The sequence below is a fragment of the Myotis myotis genome, unplaced genomic scaffold (genome assembly GCF_014108235.1).
Source record: "Myotis myotis isolate mMyoMyo1 unplaced genomic scaffold, mMyoMyo1.p scaffold_m19_p_14, whole genome shotgun sequence".
Lineage (NCBI taxonomy): Eukaryota > Metazoa > Chordata > Mammalia > Chiroptera > Vespertilionidae > Myotis > Myotis myotis.
This window is the reverse complement of record NW_023416318.1, coordinates 44,046,232-44,065,641: the sequence shown is the minus strand read 5'-3', so window position 1 is coordinate 44,065,641 and position 19,410 is coordinate 44,046,232. Positions and strand designations below refer to the sequence as shown.

Sequence of the window (19,410 nt, the reverse complement as noted above, 5' to 3'; positions counted from 1 at the left end):
TGGAAAAGGCTGCACCATCAGAGACCAGAAGCGGGGTGACAAGCCCAGGGTGAGTCAGGCAGCGGGAGGCAGGCAGGGCATGAGCGTCTGCCTCCATGTCTCTGTGTGAAGGCCAGTGTCCCCAAGGATGGGGACAGCTGCTCGCTGTCTCCACTGAAGACAGGCTGAGCAGGAATGGCCTGCGCCTCGGTCATTTCTTTCTGCCTAAGGAGCATTTCCGACAGACGGGCCAGGGTGGGGGGAAGTGGTTTCCATGGAGAGTGGCGGAACCTTAGCCTCTGAGAAGTCTCTCAGGTCCATTGGGCCGAGTGGGGGAGGGGCTGGACTTGGTGGCTTTTGGGGTCCCGGATGGCGTAGAGCTTGAAGGAGCAGCAGGGCCCAGAGGCCGGGTCCTGTGGGGGCTTCTCTCCCTTCATTGAGGTGCAGACCTTCCTGCTTCCCTGGGTGTGTCCACCCATAGTCCATCTGGTTCCTGCGCTCTCACCCTGAATGGTGAATGAAGTTGTGCCCAGAGGCCACCCTGGGGGACATGTGGGGTGTTGGAGGGAAGGTGTAGGAGGGACACCACATCTGCAGGCTGGCTCCGCGGGGGAGGTGGTCCTGGCAGCTGCCTCCAGGCTGAAGTCCTTCTTCTCCCGGGCACTAGGCCAGCCTTCATCTAAGCTCCTGAGCCCTGGGGAGGGTGCTGAGCCTAAGAAAAGCTTCCTTCACATCTCCTGGCATCCGCTGCCCAACAGCCTGCCAGCCCAGAGCTGTTTGGAACACTAGCCATGACCGGAAAGGACAGTAGGGAAGCAGGTGATGGAGGCCCACAAGGGCTGCGCAAGCTCCAAGGCCTCCCCACCAAACCAGACCATCCAGCAAGTCCGGCTCTCTGTATCCACTGGGAATCTACCGTGGGCACTGAGCAAGGTGGGAGAGGGACCCACCACCACGCAAAGCTGGGGGACAGGGAATGTGTTCCAGAGGGGGTAGCCCTGGAGCAGTCCTTGGGGGGCAAAAGAGATGAGGGAGGGAACTCCGGGCGGCCGCAACATGAGGAAGTACTCAGGTGAGGCATGGCACAGGTACAGAGAAGCCTTGGGACAGAGGGGACCAGGACCATTGGATGAGTCAGGAGAGAGAAGGCCAGGTTGGGGGGGGGGGTGGTGTAGGGAGGGAGGGAGGCTTCTGAGTGGTGAGTGGCAGCTCAGATCTATGCTTTAGAAAATGATAAAATTAATAACAGCTCCTACTTCCCGAGACCCTCCACACGCCAGGTCTCGGACCAAGCACTTTACACACTGCATTTCTAACCCCAAGGCCCCCCAGCTACTTGCTTAGATGGGGGATCGGAGCAGCTGTGTGGGCTGTGGGAGAAGCAGCAGGCCGGGAGTCAGGAGACCAGGGTCCCAGGTCCTCCAGCTCTGGAGCTGCAGCCTTGGGGGAGACACCACTGTTTCCAGGCCTCACTGTCCCCACCTGTCAAATGGAGACCACTGCTGCCCAAGGGGCTGCACGGGGCTGCTGAGAGGAGCAGCAGGAATGCGCCTGAACACTTAGAGCGCAGTGTCCAGGTGGATCCCTGAACCCCAGCCAGGGCCTTGGCTGTGCTGCTCCCCTAGATGCAGTGCTGGGGGCCTGGCCCCTCGATTGGGGGAGTGGCCGGAGCTTAGCCGGGGCAGTGCCTCCTTGGATCAGGGCAAGTAAGAGACTTCAGAAAGGAAACAGTACCCCTTAGCCGGGGTCAAGAGCCCGCAGTGCGAAGCCCAGGCCTCTCCCTCCCCCTCTCTCAGGCCACACCATCCCTGTCCCTGCTGTTCCCCATCACTCTGGCTTCTCTTCCCTTGTAACTCTGACTTGTGATGTGGGCTCACCCTGGTCCTGGCTAGGACCAGACTCTTTATAACCCTGCAGCTCAGCTCCCCAGAGCCAACCGGCCACTCAGCCTCCAATCACAGTGTCTGGGAGAGACAACCTGATTGGCTCAGGGCAGCTGATACTGGGTCCTCTTGGATCAGGAGTCCATCCCTGGCCCAATCCGCTGTGGCCTGGGCCAGGGTCACCTTGTATAAAGGGGCTGCATAGGCCCACCCTTGACTAGGGTTATTGTAAGGACAGCTCCAAAGAGGCAGGAAGGGAGCAGACACTCTAGAAGAGTGGTTCTCAACCTTCCTAATGCCGCGACCCTTTAATACAGTTCCTCATGTTGTGGTGACCCCCAACCATAAAATTATTTTTGTTGCTGCTTCATAACTGTAATTTTGCTACTGTTATGAATGGTCATGAAAATATCTGATATGCAGGATGTATTTTCATTGTTACAAATTGAACATAATGAAAGCATAGTGATTAATCACAAAAACAATATGTAATTATGTATGTGTTTTCCGATAGTCTTAGGCGACCCTGTGAAAGGGTCGTTTGACCCCCAAAGGGGGCGCGAGCCACAGGTTGGCGACCCACAGGTTGAGAACCGCTGCTCTAGACATTTCCACTATAAGCGGCCTCCCTCAGGTCCCTCACCCCCTACCCTCCAGCTTCCCTCTCCTCACCTCCTGCTCTGTCTGGCTCAGGGCCATCTAACACCTCCCACGAGACCTCCAGGGGGCTGGCTGCTCCTCAGGACAGAAAGGACTGGCCAGCCACCTCTGGGCTCATCAGCCTGGCCGAAGGCAGGGTCTTTGGAGGGACGCCATCAAGACACCAGCTCCTGCCTCACGTGGTTTGAATATCCACTGTATGCAGGATGCAACCTCGATCTTTTGACCTTAAAGTCCAGGCACTTTCAGGCACCCCTGGGACCATCCACTTTGTTTTAGAGCATGGTGTCCGGCAGGCCGTTATCCTAAGGCCCATGTAAGCCCTAGGGCAGGATCTGGGTTCTAGGGTCTTGATCCAATTTCTAGTGACAGCCAGGCCAGCAGCTCTGTAGCAGCCAGGTGTGCACACTCACCCTAAACCACGCTTCCAAGTGTCCAGGGCCATCTTCGCAGGCCACCAGGAGCAGAGCCTGCCGTGCTCCCAGCCACAGGAGCCTGGGCAAGGTTGCTACGGCTCCGACTCCCTCTGGTTTGGGGTGCCCACAGTCCCACCGTCACGGAATGGCTCCTCTGGCAGAGGCTCAGCACGTCCTGGGCCAAGGCTTTACTGAAGGGACAGTGCCGGGGTCCAACCCCAGCGGGTCCAGGGGTCCCCAAAGGTGTGGACAGAGTTGGCGAAGAAGGAATGACACGGAGATAGCGTTCAGTTGATCAGCAGCCTAGCCAGGTTCCTCTAGCCAGGATCTCCTGCCAACTTCTGGTCTGGATCTCCAGAGAGGTTCTGCTTAGGATCTCCAGCCAGATTCTGTGTCCATGTTCTCTTGCTAGGTTCTCCAGCCAGGTTCTGTCCAGGTTCTCCAGCCAGGTTCAGTCACCAGGTTCTAGTCAGGTTCTCTTGCCAATTTCTGTAGTCAGGTTCAGTCCAGGATCTTTTGCCATGTTCTCTTGCTAGGTTCTGTCTCTAGGTTCTGAGGCCAGTTTCTGTCCAGGATCTTTTGCCATGTTCTCTCCAGCGAAGTTCTTCTGTCTCTAGAGAACGTTCTGTGTAGGTTCTGTGCCTAGGTTCTGTCTCTCCTGGTTCTGTCTTCTTACATCTGTATTTATACCAGTTGATTCCAATCCTATCAATCTCTATTTCAAAGGTTAGGGCGTTTCTTATCTCCATTCCAGGGAGTAAAGATTATGTAGCTTAAGCATGATTGTTCATAGTTAAAGTGATTAATTACCCGCCTGGCACTTAGTTAAGAGGTTTTATTCCCTCCCTAACTTCAGGGGAAAATCCCTACCTGGGGAAACAACCTTTCTCAGAGAGGTAACCTTGGTTAAAACACATAGTGCCAAGAAGGTGAGCAAACATATTAAAAACAGTATGCCATATATGCCAGGTTCCTTGAAACAGCAAGCATGGACCGGCTCCCGGCAGGACAGTCTGCTCTCACCTGCCCACTGGCTTGTCTCTTTTCCCAGAGAGCAAGACTAAGCCATCCTCGTCTCTGCATCCTCTCCCAGCACTCAGTCAAGTTCCTGGCACAAAGAAGTAGGTGCTTAAGAAATGTTTGCTCAATTAATTAATTACAACAAGCTAAGAGGGAATGAAGCCGTTTTCATCTCACTGATTTTTCAGCTGATATTCTTGAGACTAGCCAAGTTCTACACCCTACCCCCACCATTGCCCCCTCAAACTCCTCAGAGCCGGCTCAGGCTGGCGGAGACCCAGTGCACTCTCAGGCCAGCCTCTGGGGGAGAAGGGCCTGGATGGGAAGGAGGAGGGATCTCAGCTGGAGAAAGCACCTGCTTTGATAGGTTATGAGCTGCCTCTCCGTGCCACCACTTTCCCAGAACAACCTTAAGAGCAATTCATGAAGGTCCCACTCAGATGGGCCATGGGCCCCGATCTCTGGGTCCATGAGACCCTGGAAGCCACTGGAAAGTGGAATAAAAGGAGCAGGACTTAGTCTAGGAAGGCCTGGCTCTGCCGCATACCCGTGTGGCTTTGTCCGAGTCACCCAGCCACTTGGCTCAGGCTCCTCAGCTGGAAAACCAGGGCACCTGCCACCCAGAATGCAGCATCTAACCCACTAACATCGGTTAGATTGTACAAGGCCGAGTTGGTACCCTGACTCAGGCTCTCACCAGCTGTGTGTCATGAACGGGCTCCAGAAAGTTTCTGGGCCTCAGTTTTCTCATCTGTAAAATGGAAATAATACCTAGCTCATAAAGTTTTTGTGAAAAGCAAATGAAATATTGTGAATAAAAGCACTTAGGACAGTGCCTGGCACATAGATGCTCAATAGATGTGAGCTTTCTTATTTACTGCTGTTACTACTGCTATTGTAGTTCCTACTTCCTACCACCACCACCTCACTACTGGCTACTGTGGGCCAGGCACTGCGCTACTGAAAGGTAACAGGCACCATCTCTGTCCTCTGAGCTCAGAGGGAGACTGAGAAGACAAAATGAGACAAGGAGGAAGGGGAGGAGGAAGGGGAGGAAGAGAAAAGGAAGAAGGAAAAAGCAGCAAAAGCAAGTAGAAGCCAAGACTCCAAGCCCCAGGAGACTGGTCTCCAGGGCTCGATGGAGGTGGGGTCAGGGCCCCTCAGGGCTCAGCAGTCAGTAGGGAGAACCTGAGGGCTGGCAAGACTTCCTGGATGCTCTGGTCTTGGTCCTGGGAGGCTCGGGTAGGGCCGTGCAGCCATCTCCCCCGACTCCGTGTGGCGTCATATGCTGGGCGCTGTATAGGAGTGTGGATGAGACACGATTTTATGTCTCTGAAGAGCTGACTCTGGCTGCCCTCTGCTTTGGCTGGGGGGATGTTACTCAGAGCCGTGCTGACCAGGCCAGCCCCTCCACCCTCCACCCTCTTTTCCCAGGACAGCCCGCGGGTTCCCACCCCACCCACAGCCTCTGCTCAGTGCCAACTGGGACAACTCTGCAGACACGTGGGCCCCAGCAGCTGTGGGTCTAATGTGTACCCAAAGGCTCAGTGCCGTTGCTTTGGGGACCAAACAGTCCCACTGAGATTTCTGCTTTCTCCACTGTTCGTGGATGAGGGAACATGGCCACTCTGAACGCCTAGAACCATAGAACATTGCAGGGCCCCAAGCATATCTCCTCCAGCCTCTTCGTTTCCCAGAGAAGGAACTCCAGGCCCAGCCAAGGACAGGATCTTGCCTGCGAGCACATGGCAAAGCTAGAACCAGATCCCAGGTCTTCTGACTTCCATCCCTGTGGAAGAGTCCAGTGGAAAGAGAACTGCCTTTGAATTTCAAGTTTGGTTCTAGCATTATGGCCCGAGGTGAAACCCTTTATGTCTCTGGGCCTCCGTTTCCACATCTGTAAAATGGGAATAGCAATAGCACCTCTTCTACAGGATTGCCGTGTGAGCTCAGACAATAGGATGTATTGAACTTCCCTGTAAATGACAAAACCCTGCAGAAGTGAAACACTAACAGGCATTGTTATTATTATTCTAGAACATAGAGCACTGCACATACTAAGGACTCAAAAAAAAAAAAAGTCTGCTGGTTGAATGGAGAGTGTTTGAAGCATGGTGAGGGTGAACAAGGGGCTCCGGGAGCACTATTTGTTTACATGGTGGGATCGAGGAAGGCTTCACAGAGGGGGTGACTTTTGAGATGGGCTTTGCTAAAGAAGTAGAAACCCACTGGGGGCTGCGGGCAGGGCAACAACACATGAACAGTGGCCAGAAATGTGGACATGCAGCTGTGGCCCTCCAGAGAGCTGTGGATGCCAATTCCACATGCAGGTTTGGGCTCCAGGCCCTGCTCAAAACTCACCGCTCTCTTCTGGGCCTGTGCGTGGTACATGAGACAGGGAGCTAGCAATTTATTCAATAGAAATAACCTCCTAAGCTAACTTGAGCATTGAGGCTCAGTGAGCTGACATGCCTTAACAAAGGCCCTGCAGCAGGCCAGCCACCTCGGGCCCAGGCGCTAAATGTGGCCCACCAGTCGCTTTTATAGCCACTGTTATTGGAGCCCCGCCACCCCCATTTGTTTACATGTTGTCTATGTCTGCTTTCTTGGTACAATAGCAGAGGTGAGTTAGTTACAAGAGACCATATGGATTGCGAAACCCAAAATATTCACTATCTGGTCCTTTATCGAAAAAAGTTCGCCAGCTCCTATACTACACAGCAAGATGGGGCAGAGCTGGGACGGAGGCCGGGCCTCCGATTTCTGATTGGCTGCTCTTTAACTCTGCACCGTTAGGGCCCCTCCAGGCCCCACCCCTGTGACACTGCCCAAAGGGTGAGATTTCAGGCAGCCAGCCTCTGGGCAGGCTCAGCTCCAGGACACATGGTACAGCCAAGAGGGATCCTTGGGGTGGCCACTGTTGCCCCCATGACCCAACATGGCTTCTTACTGGGAGCAGATCAGACGCTTTAGGGGGAAACTGGCAAGGAGATGCCAACCGGCACCTGCTCCTGCTCCATGGGCAAAACAGGAAAAGCTAGTGAGTGTCAGTGTAGGACTCGGGCCAGCCAGATGCTAGAGTTACAGACACAGGCTTTCAAGAAGCACTCAGAGGAGGTCGGGCGTCTCAGCAGATGGCCAAGTCCACCGTAAATTGGGCTGTAGAATTCCTCTCTCCATGCCAGGCTGTCTCTGGTGCATTCATGTAATTAAAACCCCACCAGATCCAATCTGTTAGGAGTTCTGAGTTCACACATGTCCTGTCCAGCTGGTCATAAGGATGCAGACAGACAACGGGCCTAGGCCATGGCCACCTGGTGTATGGCTGGCCTGGAGCAGGCCCCCTAGGCCCCAGATTGGCCCTGTTCTATGACACTGCCCACTCTGGGACTCACGCTCTGTCCGTCTTCCCTGTCTCCACCCCTTTCAATCCTCTGGCTAACCTTTGATGCCTTCTCTTCCTAGTTCATTCATTCAACAACCAAGATTTATTAAATGCCAGCTACGTGCCACATACTCCTCTAGGTGTGAGGAATAGAGTGGTAACAAAAGAGACAAAAATCTCCACCTTCATGGAGATTATAGTTTAAACCCACCCATACAAGAACATCTCACACATTGTGTGTCTGCTCTTTCCTCCCTCCCTTCCCCTCCCTCCTCCCCTCCCCTCTCCTCTCCTGAACTCAGTGCACTGCTGAGCACTTGACAATGGACCATGCAGAGGCCTCCTAATGAATCATCCTGCTCCCCGTCTCCCACTGCCAAGCCCCACACAGGGATGCCAGGAAGTCATCTCAATACCTCTTTGACGTGTCCATTCCCTACTCAGGAGCCATCAGCGACTAAGTTGAGGTTTAAATTCCCGTACCTACTAGTACTCTTCAAAGCCCTTGCCCACCTTATCAACCTTCACTACTCGTGAACTTTCCGCTCCAAGAAAACCAGAATTTCTGTTGTTGTTAAGTTTCTAATACTCATTACTTTCGACTTATAAAAGTAAAAGATTTTTGTAGAAAATATAAAATATATAAAAGAAAATTAAAATTAATCATGAATCCTGGCCGGTGGCTCAATTGGTTGAGCAATGTCCCATGCACCAAGAGGTTGCTGGTTCCATTCTTGGTCAGGGCACGTGCCTAGGTTGGGGGCTAGCTCCCCAGTAGGATGTGTGCAGGATGTTTCTCTCATCTATGTTTCTCTCTCTCTCCTTCTCCCTTCCTCTCTCTCTGGAATCAATAAAAACATATTTTTTTAAATTAACCATGAGCCCATACTTTAAAGATAAACTCTATGAGCTTTTTAGTACATTTCCTTACAGCTTCTCTTTGAGTGTGTGTACTTTTTTTAAATATTTGTATATTCAGCATGGGAACCCATTATACATAAAGAGTTACATCCTACCATTTTTGTTTAGCATTCTACAGTGGTTTTTCTATGTCATTAAAAGACTTCTCAAGAACAGCACTTTCGTGGCTGCACAATAGTCCAACACATAAATATGCCTTAATATGTTTAACCGAACCCCATCGGTGAACATCAGGACTGTTTACCATTTTTCACAATGAAAATACTGCTATAAACATCCTTGCTCATAAATCTTTGTTCCGCTCTCTGGTTATTTTCCGAGCAGGGATTCCTAGAAGTGGCATTGCAGGTCCAGCGGGTAGACACGCTTCCGAGGCTCCTGATGCATCTCCTGAAGCTGCCTGTCTGAGACTGTGTGTTGGTCCCCTCGACCCCCGATTTGTGAGAATGTCCCCCAGCCTCAGACAGGTCTATTTTGCCTGCCCCTAGCACACCACGTGTCTTCCTAGAATTGTGTCTTTGCTTCAGCAGCTTCCCTCTATCAGAAGAACTCTGCATTTCCCACCCATCTTTCAAAGCTCAGGGTAAAGACCACCTCCTCCGTGAAGCCCTTCCTGATACCCCCAACCGAAGTTCTCCGCCTCTAGCCCTCCTTCAGCCCCTGTCTTAAATTCTTCCTGAAACAGTTCCCATGCATGTGTATAATTTGTGTTATAATAACCTCTTCTTTGTTGCTTCCACTGAGATATTTCATCTGATTCACTTTCGGGCAGAAAGTGTTTTGAGGTCAAGAACTGTGGCTTGATCATCTGGGTCTACTTACTTGCTATGGCCCCATCACCAGCCTCAAGCTGGTCCTTGATTTCCTAGAAGCGTCACTATTCCTTGGCCTATGAGAACAGCCTTTAGAATGCTCCCCTCTGCAGGTGGACTGCGCTAGGACGGAGGGTCCTAGATTCCAGTCCTGACTCTGTCACGGACTCACCTTGACCTAGGGCTAGTCCCTGCCCACTTCTGAGCCTCAGTTTACCCACCTATATAATGAGCGCATTGAACTACATAGTCTCCCACACTCCAGCCTCTGTAGCCCCTGGTCCCAGACACCCAGAGCAGCCCCAGGGTGCCTCTGAGGGCCCCTGTGCAAAGCCAGCCTCTGGGATAGGCCTGAGGGAGCTGGCCAGGGAGGCAGGCCTGGCTCCGGGCCAGGCTGTGTCTGCAAACACTGACCTTGGCTGCCGCAGGGATTTTCCATGACACCAGCACCCTCCCCCTCAGCTCCCCCTAATCCTGTGGGCCTGGGGAGTGTGGGGGATGGGAGCGGTGAAGGCTGCTCTATATTCAGGACCCTGAATCTGAGTAATAGGGGCACCTGTGGATGGTAGAGAGAGAGAAGAGAGAGGGATGGGCCTACACTGCAAAGTCTGGGAGGAAATCAGGGATTGGGAGAGAACCTGCTAGGGGGCGTGGGGAGTGGGGAGAAGAGCTGAGAGAGTAGCTGGGAAGATGGGAAGAGAGGCCTTGGAAAGGGGCAAGGGAGAGAGGGTGCTATGCTTCAGAGCTGTCCTTCCAAGGAGCTCTGGCCTGGAGGGGACAAACTCCAGACCCAGTTCTGCGCACTGGCCCCTCCCCCCACCCAGGTCCATGAGGCCCTGGTGGTTTCCCAGGCCTACCACAGGCCTGGGCAGGGAGGGGTTCCTCCCGGGGCACTGAAGCTGACCTCCTTCTGCAGGGGCCTGGGGCCACAGGGAGGGCAGGGGATATGAGTCACTGAAGGCCCTGTGCCAAGGCTGCCGCCCCTCCCCCTGCTGGGTGTCTAGGGGAGGTTTCTCCCATCCACATCCCAGGCAGCAGGTCTGCTGCTCCCACCAGGCCTTGCGCGGGACCCTGAGGGGACTTGCTGGACCTCCAGGAGCTCAAAGCCCCGCAGAACTCTGCAAACTTGAGTGCACAAGTGCCAGGTGAGGCAGAGAGCGAGGCAGAGAGGCCCCGCCAGCTCCGGAAAGGGTCCGGAAAGGTTCTTGGAAAAGGTGGTGTCTGAGCTGGATTCTAAAGGATGGAGAGGGCCCACACTTCTCCCCAAGTCCACCAAGCAGGACAGCCTCCTCCGTCTCCCCTGAGGGCCCGGCACTGCTACCAGCTGCTTCTGCCTCATCTTTAACACACCCATTAGGCCCTGTCAAGCCTCCAGACCCACTTCCTGACTCCACACGGCTGGGCTGCCGTCCCCAGTGCAAGGGGGGCTCCCTGGTGGGGCTTTCCCAGGTGCCGCTCAGGCTCAGGCCCAGCAGGAGAGCCCAGCTCCTCTGGGGCAGCTGTCTTACAGCCAGCCCTGGAGCTGCCTCTGTCTCCCCGGAGCCCCCACTCCTCTCCAGTGACCCCCCCCCAGGCTCAGGCAGCACCCTGGTGTCAGTCAGGCCCTTCTCATGTCCAGCTCTGCATCAGCCTGAGTTCACATCCTTTGGGCACCTCAGGCCACAGGCCACCCATCCATCTTCCCTCAGGGCAAACATTAGCCCAGCCAGCGCCGTATTTACATTAGATAAGTAGGTGTTTGGGAACCAGGAAACAGACCCAGCCAGGCATTGCCGAGGGCTCTTTGTTCCTCACCTATAGAAGGGCTGGGCCAACCAGAGAAGGGACATCAGAGAATCTGAAGTCCTGGAAGAAGGACCTTAGAGTTCTTGATGCTACAGAGGAAAGTTTCCCAAACTGTGCTCTAGGGAGCTCTTGTCCACAAGGTGCGCTCTCAGAAGAGTAGCGGCAGGTCCAACAATGTAGCATGTGCTCCCCACTTTGACGGACCTCGCATGTTAACCCGTGTCGGCTCCAATGAAGCTGACACAAACGAAATGACAACATGTATCTGACTCCTGCTACGTTCAGCCTTCCTCCGATGGGCTTTAACCAAACAACTCTTCTCAGCCAACAGTCATCCACAGTCCATGGGACTGTATTTCAGGAAATTAACTTCGGGAAATACTGACCATAGAATGTTGATGCTGAAAGGAACTTTAAAATCCATCTAATCTTGATGTTCCCCAAAACATTCATACTAGAGATTCGGATTTATTGATCCCAGGATTCCAGGCATTTTAAGTCTACTAACTCATCAAAGCCCCACAGCAGTTCCACGAGTGAGCCCACCACTATTCCCATTTCACAGGTGTGGAAACTGAGGCATGTGGCCAAAGTTGAAAGCTGTTTGGCCCCAAAGGCTGTGCTCTCATCTACGCCACTAAGCTGCAGAGATCCCCCGCAGAAAACAGAAATAACTATTTTCAGCATTTCAAAAAGAAAACAATAACTTAATTCAGACTCATAAAATCAGTTATCCCCTGCTAAGCAGAAGTTTTGATTGGCAGATGTGTCCTTAATTCATTTTGATGGGAAAATAATTAATTATTGCTGTCACATTTATTCAGTGCCCGTTCTGCTCTGATCAACAACACATTGTACTGTGTTGTTGATAAATAAAATCTTTCGAAATCTGCACTCTAAGTCAGTGAACAGAAAAAATAATAAAAGGGACCCATAGCAAGGAAAATAGGTGGAAACCTTTTATCTTGCCCTATCCTCCCATGTCACAGATGAGGAAAATTGAGGCCCAGAGAAGGAAAAGGACTTGCCCAAGACACAAAGCTAGCTGTGGTCAGGGTCAAGTCAGATCCCCAGGTCTCCTGCCTCCTGACCCCAGGCTCTTTCCTCCACCCAAGGCTGTGGCCAGCGTTCTGGCTCTGTGGCCAGCTGGACCAGGGGTACAAGGCCAGGCACTCAGGCTGGCAGGCATATGAGGTCAGTGGGGAGCAGGCAGCTGTGCCCAGTTCAACCACGGTCATTACCAAGGCTCAGACTGGTCATCTGTGCTTTGACCAGAAGGAACTAGGCCACAGGGAAAGAAAGTCCACTAAAAGGTACTCTGGACCCCCAGTCCTATGCATCTCCCTGGAAGGCAGCGCTTCAGCCAATCTCCGAACTCCTTGGTGATGCCGGGAGGAAAACAGAAGAACTGTAATAATATTCATCATTAATATTGATGTCCAGCCCCATGATTAATTTTTTTGGTCCAGCCACCTGGCTTCCTCAGGTGAATCCCATGCCCCCAGCTGGGTTCCAGGCCCACCGCTTAGCTGAGTTGCTCCCACACAGGACATGCTGGGCCTGGTTGAATGAACAGGTCAACCCTGGTCATGCTGAGCCAGAGGGCGGAGGACCGAGCATTGCGTTTAGAATGGAGTATCCTGGGTTATAGTTCTGGCTCTGCCATTCACTGGCTGCATGACCTTGAGAAGATCACATTTCCTCTCTGGCCTTCATTTCCCCCATCTGTACAATATAAGGACTGAGCTCTATGATCGCTAAGGGCCTCTGTGGCCCTTAGAACCTTACATCAATGGTGGATTCAGGCCGGGTAGCTGGAAGACAAGGGGCGGGGACAGCCCTGGTTAGTGCTCTGAGAGACAACAGCTAGGGTCTTATGGTTGGTGCCTGGGTTCTGGCTGGTCAGTCCACTGGATACAATGAAGGAGGGTCCTCAGACAATGAGCCCCAGATGGCAGCCTCTGTGTGTATCAGTGACACACAAGGACAGATGGAGCCCATCACCAGGGGACGCATGGCTGGACAGGAGGGAGAAGATGGGGGCTACTGTTTGCCCCTCTCCCCCTTGTAAACCCCAGCCTGATGTGGGCAAGGACCAGGCAGGCAGTGGGCCTGCTGGCAGGCAGACAAGCCTTGCCAAACTCCCAATCACTTCCCAGACCTCCCAGGGTCCCCTGGGAGTGGCTCCACCCCAGCGGGCACCCCTCCAAGTGGAGCCCACGTCAGCAGGTCCTCACAGCTCCCTGGCCCTTTCACCCAGGGACAGTGGACCAGGCAAAGGGGCAGAGGCATGCTGACCCGGGGCCCGATGCTTGGAGAAGCGTGTGATTCCCTGGGCATCACGCTTCTGGGCTGTTTCTGCCATGTCCGGCTCGGGCACTGCCTGAGAATGAGGCACCGAGTGGAGCACTCCCCTCTCAGGGCCCCAGCTTCCCATCCTAGTCACCCTTCCTGGGTGGTGCATTGGCTCCGAGCCACTGGAATGAGTGATGAGTCAGAAAGTCCTAGTGGCCAACTCACAAGCCCTCTCCAGCCTTAATTTCTCCATCAATGGAGATAGTCATGATAATGACCTTAGGAAGTTTTTGAGAATTAAAGTTTAAAATGTACCTGAAAAATAAGACCTTCAGCCTCAGCCTGTGGTGGGAAGTGGGGGGAGGCCCCGAGGGCCGCTGACCCCAAAGGTAAGGCTGGGGCCACCCTGGACAGGACCGTGGCTGTAGTGAGGCCTGAGGCTCCAGCCTGGTAAGAGCCTTTGGTTGAGCCTGGATGTGCCGCCTGCTTTGAAAATCACTCCATTCAACAGGAGGTGGGCAGGGAAAGGCGCTGTCATCTGCGCTGGGAGACAGGGAGAGCATGAGGGTCTCAGGATGGGTCAGGGAGAGGCCGGGAGGAGGGCGGTGTGAGAAATGCATAAGGGGAGGTGGCTGTCACGTCTGCTGGGACGTGGGCTGTATTCAGATGGGGGAGGGCCCCGCCTGAAGCTGGGGGGCTTTGTGGGCCACCCACCATGGGCAATGAGGCTGCCAGGCGGGCGGGCGCTGAGTCTTCCTAAAGGCTGGTGGGCCAGGGAAAAACACGGCCTATGAACAAACACAGGCTGAGGTGTTGGTGCTGGCCAGAGCGGTCCTTCTCCCTGATGGGAGGAGATGGCGGCCGGACTCCACAGAGACTGCCCCCACCTCCAGCACTCCCCCTGAGAGCCCCATCGCTGCTGCTTCTGTGGCAAACTCCACAGGTTCCAAGTGCTTTCACAGCCAGTCTCTCCCTTTCCCCTGAAGGCAGCTCTGCCAGGCGGCCAGGGCAGGGATTAGCAGCTGTAGCTCAAACCCCAGAGTGCAGGAAGGTAAGAGAGGTCCAGAGAAGGGGTGGATTTGCCCACTGTCACACAGCCACCAGGTGGTCATGCTAGGGCTGGGCCCACACTACCCAACCCCGATCCAGCCCATCCACAGTGCCATGCCCTCCCCCACACCCTGTGTGGTACTGGCCTGCTGGACAGGGAAGGACGGGGTGAGAAGCCACGCTGGCGCGAGGCCTGCCCAGCTGTCGAGGTGAGTTGTGATCTGGCTGCCATGGCCAAGCTGGCGGGCACAATCTGTTCTCACTCTGCCGCGACCTGGACAGGCCAGGCATGGTGGCGCACCAGCTCAGCTGTCCAGGCCCCTGGCAACGGGTGACACAGTCCCCAGCTAGATGCCGGGGTCAGGGAGGCAGGGGACCCCACTCTAAGGGTAGCCCACAGCCTCACGTGCCCCAAGCAGCTGTCCCCAGACCTCCCTGAGCTTGAAGACTCAAATGGCCTTGAGCTGGCAGATGCCTACTTTATTGGACCTGAGCTGACCCCTAGCCCAGGTGGAAGGTGAGGGCAGCCTGACACTTCATTCATTACTCATCATAGTGAGCTCTTCTTGAGCACTTGATACATACTAGGCTCTAGGCCAGCCGTGGGCAAACTACGGCCCTCGGGCCGGATCCGGCCCGTTTGAAATGAATAAAACTAAAAAAAAAAAAAAAAAAGACCGTACCCTTTTATGTAATGATGTTTACTTTGAATTTATATTAGTTCACACAAACACTCCATCCATGCTTTTGTTCCGGCCCTCCGGTCCAGTTTAAGAACCCATTGTGGCCCTCGAGTCAAAAAGTTTGCCCACCCCTGCTCTAGGCTAAGGGCATTAAACACATTTTCTCACTTATTTCACCCCCAAAAGCCCCGTGTATTAGCCCCATTTTACAGATAGGGAAACTAAGGCTCAGAGAGGTTTAAAATCACACACACAGTCCATGGAAGAATAAAGATTTGAATTCAGATCATACACCAAAGCACGCAGTATCCTGCCCTGCCTCGTCGAAGGTGCTGTGGGCATATCCCCTGGGCATGAACTAGAGAGGAACATGACAAGTCCTGCAGTGCCTACCCTACACCCTAAGCTAGCATTTACCTGTATCTGTGTAGTTGGTGACCCTGGGGGACGGGTCAGGGGGTGCTGGTAACATTGGCCCTGGCGTTCTGAGCTGAACCTTTTGTGCCACTCAAAGCAGAGGTCACCTTCAGCTGAGAAGAATCCAGAACAACTGCATGGAAGAAGCAACATTTGGTTAAGTGTCGATAAGGCTTTGAAAGGAGGAAAAATTGGAAAGCCTGCCAGCATTGTTTTTATTATAATAATTTCATTAATAAAGTAATGTATATCTTAGCCCAGCGAAGGAAGCAGAGCCAGGACCAGTAGATTTCATTTGACTAATGAGGGAACATGTTCAGACAGTGGGAGTCATTTGCCCACGGTCACCCAGCCACTAGTAACAGGGCCAGAGCTGGGGCCTAGGTATTCAGGATCCACCCAGGATCCTGTCCCCCGAGGGCTCCAGGCAGAACTCCATTTGATGGTTGGCTCAGAGGGAAGCTTCCTTCACTGCTGGCCTCTCCAAGGTGGGGCAGGTGTAGGCAGGGCAGAGGGGGGGGAGGGGAGGGGACAGGGGGCAGGAGGCAGGAGGCAGGTGTCTGGCATCCACAGCCCCATAGAGCTTGCTTTCTCTCCTCTTCCACTGTTTCTCTCCTCCCTCTCCCCCCGCCCCGCCTCCCCCCAGGCTATGGCCACGCAGCGCCCAGCACGGATGGCGGCAAGGTGTTCTGCATGTTCTACGCGCTGCTGGGCATCCCGCTCACGCTGGTCATGTTCCAGAGCCTGGGCGAGCGCATCAACACCTTCGTGAAGTTCCTGCTGCACCGCGCCAAGCGGGGCCTGGGCATGCGGCGCGCCGACGTGTCCATGGCCAACATGGTGCTCATCGGCTTCTTCTCGTGCATCAGCACGCTGTGCATCGGCGCGGCCGCCTTCTCCTACTACGAGCACTGGACCTTCTTCCAGGCCTACTACTACTGCTTCATCACGCTCACCACCATCGGCTTCGGCGACTACGTGGCGCTGCAGAAGGACCAGGCGCTGCAGACGCAGCCGCAGTACGTGGCCTTCAGCTTCGTCTACATCCTCACGGGCCTCACGGTCATCGGCGCCTTCCTCAACCTCGTGGTGCTGCGCTTCATGACCATGAACGCCGAGGACGAGAAGCGCGACGCCGAGCACCGCGCGCTGCTCACGCGCAACGGGCAGGCGGGCGGAAGCCTGGGCGGCGTGGGCGGCGGCGCGGGCGGCGGCGGGGGCGCGGGCGGCAGCGTGCACACCACGGACACCGCCTCCTCCACGGCGGCGGGGGCGGCGGGCGGCGGCGGCTTCCGCAACGTGTACGCCGAGGTGCTGCACTTCCAGTCCATGTGCTCCTGCCTCTGGTACAAGAGCCGCGAGAAGCTGCAGTACTCCATCCCCATGATCATCCCGCGGGACCTCTCCACGTCCGACACGTGCGTGGAGCAGAGCCACTCCTCGCCGGGAGGGGGCGGCCGCTACAGCGACACGCCCTCGCACCGCTGCCTTTGCAGCGGGGCCCAGCGCTCGGCCATCAGCTCCGTGTCCACCGGCCTGCACAGCCTGTCCACCTTCCGGGGCCTCATGAAGCGCAGGAGCTCCGTGTGAACGCCCCGCCCCGCCCGCGCCCGCGGGGCCTGGAGCAGCTGGGCGGGTGGGCCGGGTGGTGGGGCTCCTGCCCCGAGGAGCAGCGGGGGTGGGCGAGGGGGCCGCCCCCAGCCGCCCTCAGCCCCTGGGGGACGTCCCACCCCTCTCCACCCTCCCCAGCACCCCCATCTCCGACTGTGCCTGCTCGCACCAGCCAGCAGGAGCTGGGGCTCTGAGGACCCTGGAGCCCCTATCTGCGCCCTGCAAATTCCGAGAAATGTGAAACTTGGGGGGCGAGGGGGTGGAGGGTAGCAGGGAGGGAAGGCAGAAGCTGGGAGCCTCCCGTCCATTTGGAAATCTAAGGAGCCCCCCAGTTCTCAGAGGCCCTGCTGGTACCCAGACTGCCCCCCGCTCCCCCAATCCGGAGGGGACTTCGTGTTCCGTGTACGTTTGCATCTCTATTTATACCTCTGTCCTGCCAGGTCTCCCACCTTCCCTGGGCTCCAAAAGCCAGGGCGTCTTTGTCGAGGTCACCCCCATGCAGTCTGCTCCCCTTCCTCATCCCCAGTTATGTCTCCGAACCTCCCACGACCTTCTGTGTTGTTTTGCATGGCTTTGCAGTTATGGAGAAAGTGGAAACCCAGCAGTCCCTAAGGCTAGACCCCAGAGGGCAGGTGGACAGAAGCCAGGCCAGGCCCCCTACAGGGGCCGGCAGAGAAGTGCGGGGCAGAGAAGGGAGGGGAGAGCCCATGGCCAGGGTGGTCCCACTGGCAGGTGAGAACCAAGTGGCCTTCAGTCACATGCCCAGAGGGGCAGAGGGAATGCAGCCTTCTGACCAACACTCCCCTTGATGGACCAGAAAACGTCCTGCTGGCCATCCGGCCACTGCTCACCATGACCAACTCTGGCATCTGTGGAATGAGTTGTCGCCTTGGAAAACCACATCCTGACTCCTCACCGTCTGAGTCTCCCAGCACTCCAGCTAGGTCACCAGGGCAGGGATGCTCATCCACATTTTACCGATGGCAGTGAGGCCCAAACAGGGGGTGTGACTTGTCCAAGGTGACACGTACAGCAAAAGGCACAGGGGGACCAGAACCCAGGCCACTTATTCCCAGGAGGAGTGCTCTTTCCTTCCCATGCCTCTGCCCTCTCCTGAACGCAAAGCTCCTGCCCTGTGCCCTGGCACTGTGTGGGCAACGGGGCCTAAAACAGGCCCAGACTTCAGGTCTGAGCCAGTGCTGGGGCTAGAGAGCTGGCAGGCATATCCTGCTGACTTCATCCCTGACCCCACAGCCGGTGTTGGTGCCTGTGTCCCGCGTGGCTAGAGATAAGCTAAGGCTGCAGCAAGGCACGCCCCTCCCAGGTGGGGCGCGTGGAGTTGGTGTGCCAACGGCCTATGTCACCTGCCACCCAGAAACCCAAAGGGAAAGCAGAGACGGAGGTGGGAACCAGGCTCCCTGCGGGGACCCACAACTGGAGCTGGCGCCTGACTCAAGACAGCATCAAAGGGTGGGTGAGAGGCTTCTCCTCCCTCCATGCTGCCCTCGCATGCTGTTCCCATGTCCCAGCTCTTGGACACGCTCAGCAAGGCCCACGCTGGCCTTCAGAAAAGCTGGAGTGGGGACCTCGGGGTGATCAGCCTCTGGGAACCCCTGGGAGGGAAGAAGTCTGGCCTGGCCTGTGTGTGAGTCCTGTCTCAGCGGGAGGAGCTGGCCGCCCACATGCCAAGGAGAGCAGGGCACAGGAGCCGGGGTGCCCTCTGTGTTTATGTTGAGGTGGGGAGCGGTGCCGGCTGCCTCTGTCTTGTGTGTGACCCTGCCCTCGAGGGGTCCTGTCCCGTCAGTCCTGAGGGAGCCACAACCAAAGTTGCAGGGAGATGGTGGGGAAGGAGGCTGAATGGCCCTGGGCGGACTGCTCGGTCTCCAGGCTCCCAGTCTCTGCTGGGTCCTTCCCGGGGAACTGGACGGCCAGCGTTGCTTCCCTCCCCCCTCCCACTGCGGGCAGCCTTTCTGCTTCCCCAATGCCTTATGCCTGGGCACACTGCCACAGAATATGCAATATGTGTGGGTGACATGCCCCACGCCCACACCCCCACCCCGGGCAGCCCCCAGACCCCAAAGGCTGCGGCTGCCACGGCCTCCCGTTAGACCCTGCTGCCTATCTGTCTTCACACTGAGAATGGCGTCTAATAAATACTGCCCATGGAGACCAGGTTCAGGCTCGGCTGCCTCTGTCATCATATACCCTGAGAGCGGCCAGGGCTGGGCCATCTGCTGACCCGCACACACACCTCTGCGCACACTCTGGCCCCGCCAAGGTCTACAGACACACTCGCTGATGCACCTCGGGCTGACTAGACCCTTTGCGTCCACGGGCCTTAGGGAGAAGGCTGGGGACACTACTGGCTTCCCTTTTATGATTTCCTCCCAAGTCCAGGTTTTCTGTTTCACCAGCAACAGCTATAAGATGAGACCTTAGAAAAGAAATCACCTGCTTCAATTCTCCCCCTTGAACATGAGTAAACTGAGGCCC

The 19,410-nt window shown here is 55.5% G+C and overlaps 1 protein-coding gene across 1 annotated transcript in view; it reads left to right on the top strand.

Annotated features, from left to right (window-relative positions):
- KCNK3 (potassium two pore domain channel subfamily K member 3) overlaps positions 1-19,084 on the top strand; it is a 37,580-nt gene extending 18,496 nt beyond the window's left edge. Inside the window, exon 2 of the mRNA XM_036335121.1 lies at positions 15,953-19,084. Within this exon, the coding sequence (XP_036191014.1) occupies positions 15,953-16,896 (944 nt within the window). The 3' untranslated portion in view covers positions 16,897-19,084. The remainder of the gene's footprint in view (positions 1-15,952) is intronic.
- The last annotated feature ends 326 nt before the right edge of the window (positions 19,085-19,410 follow it).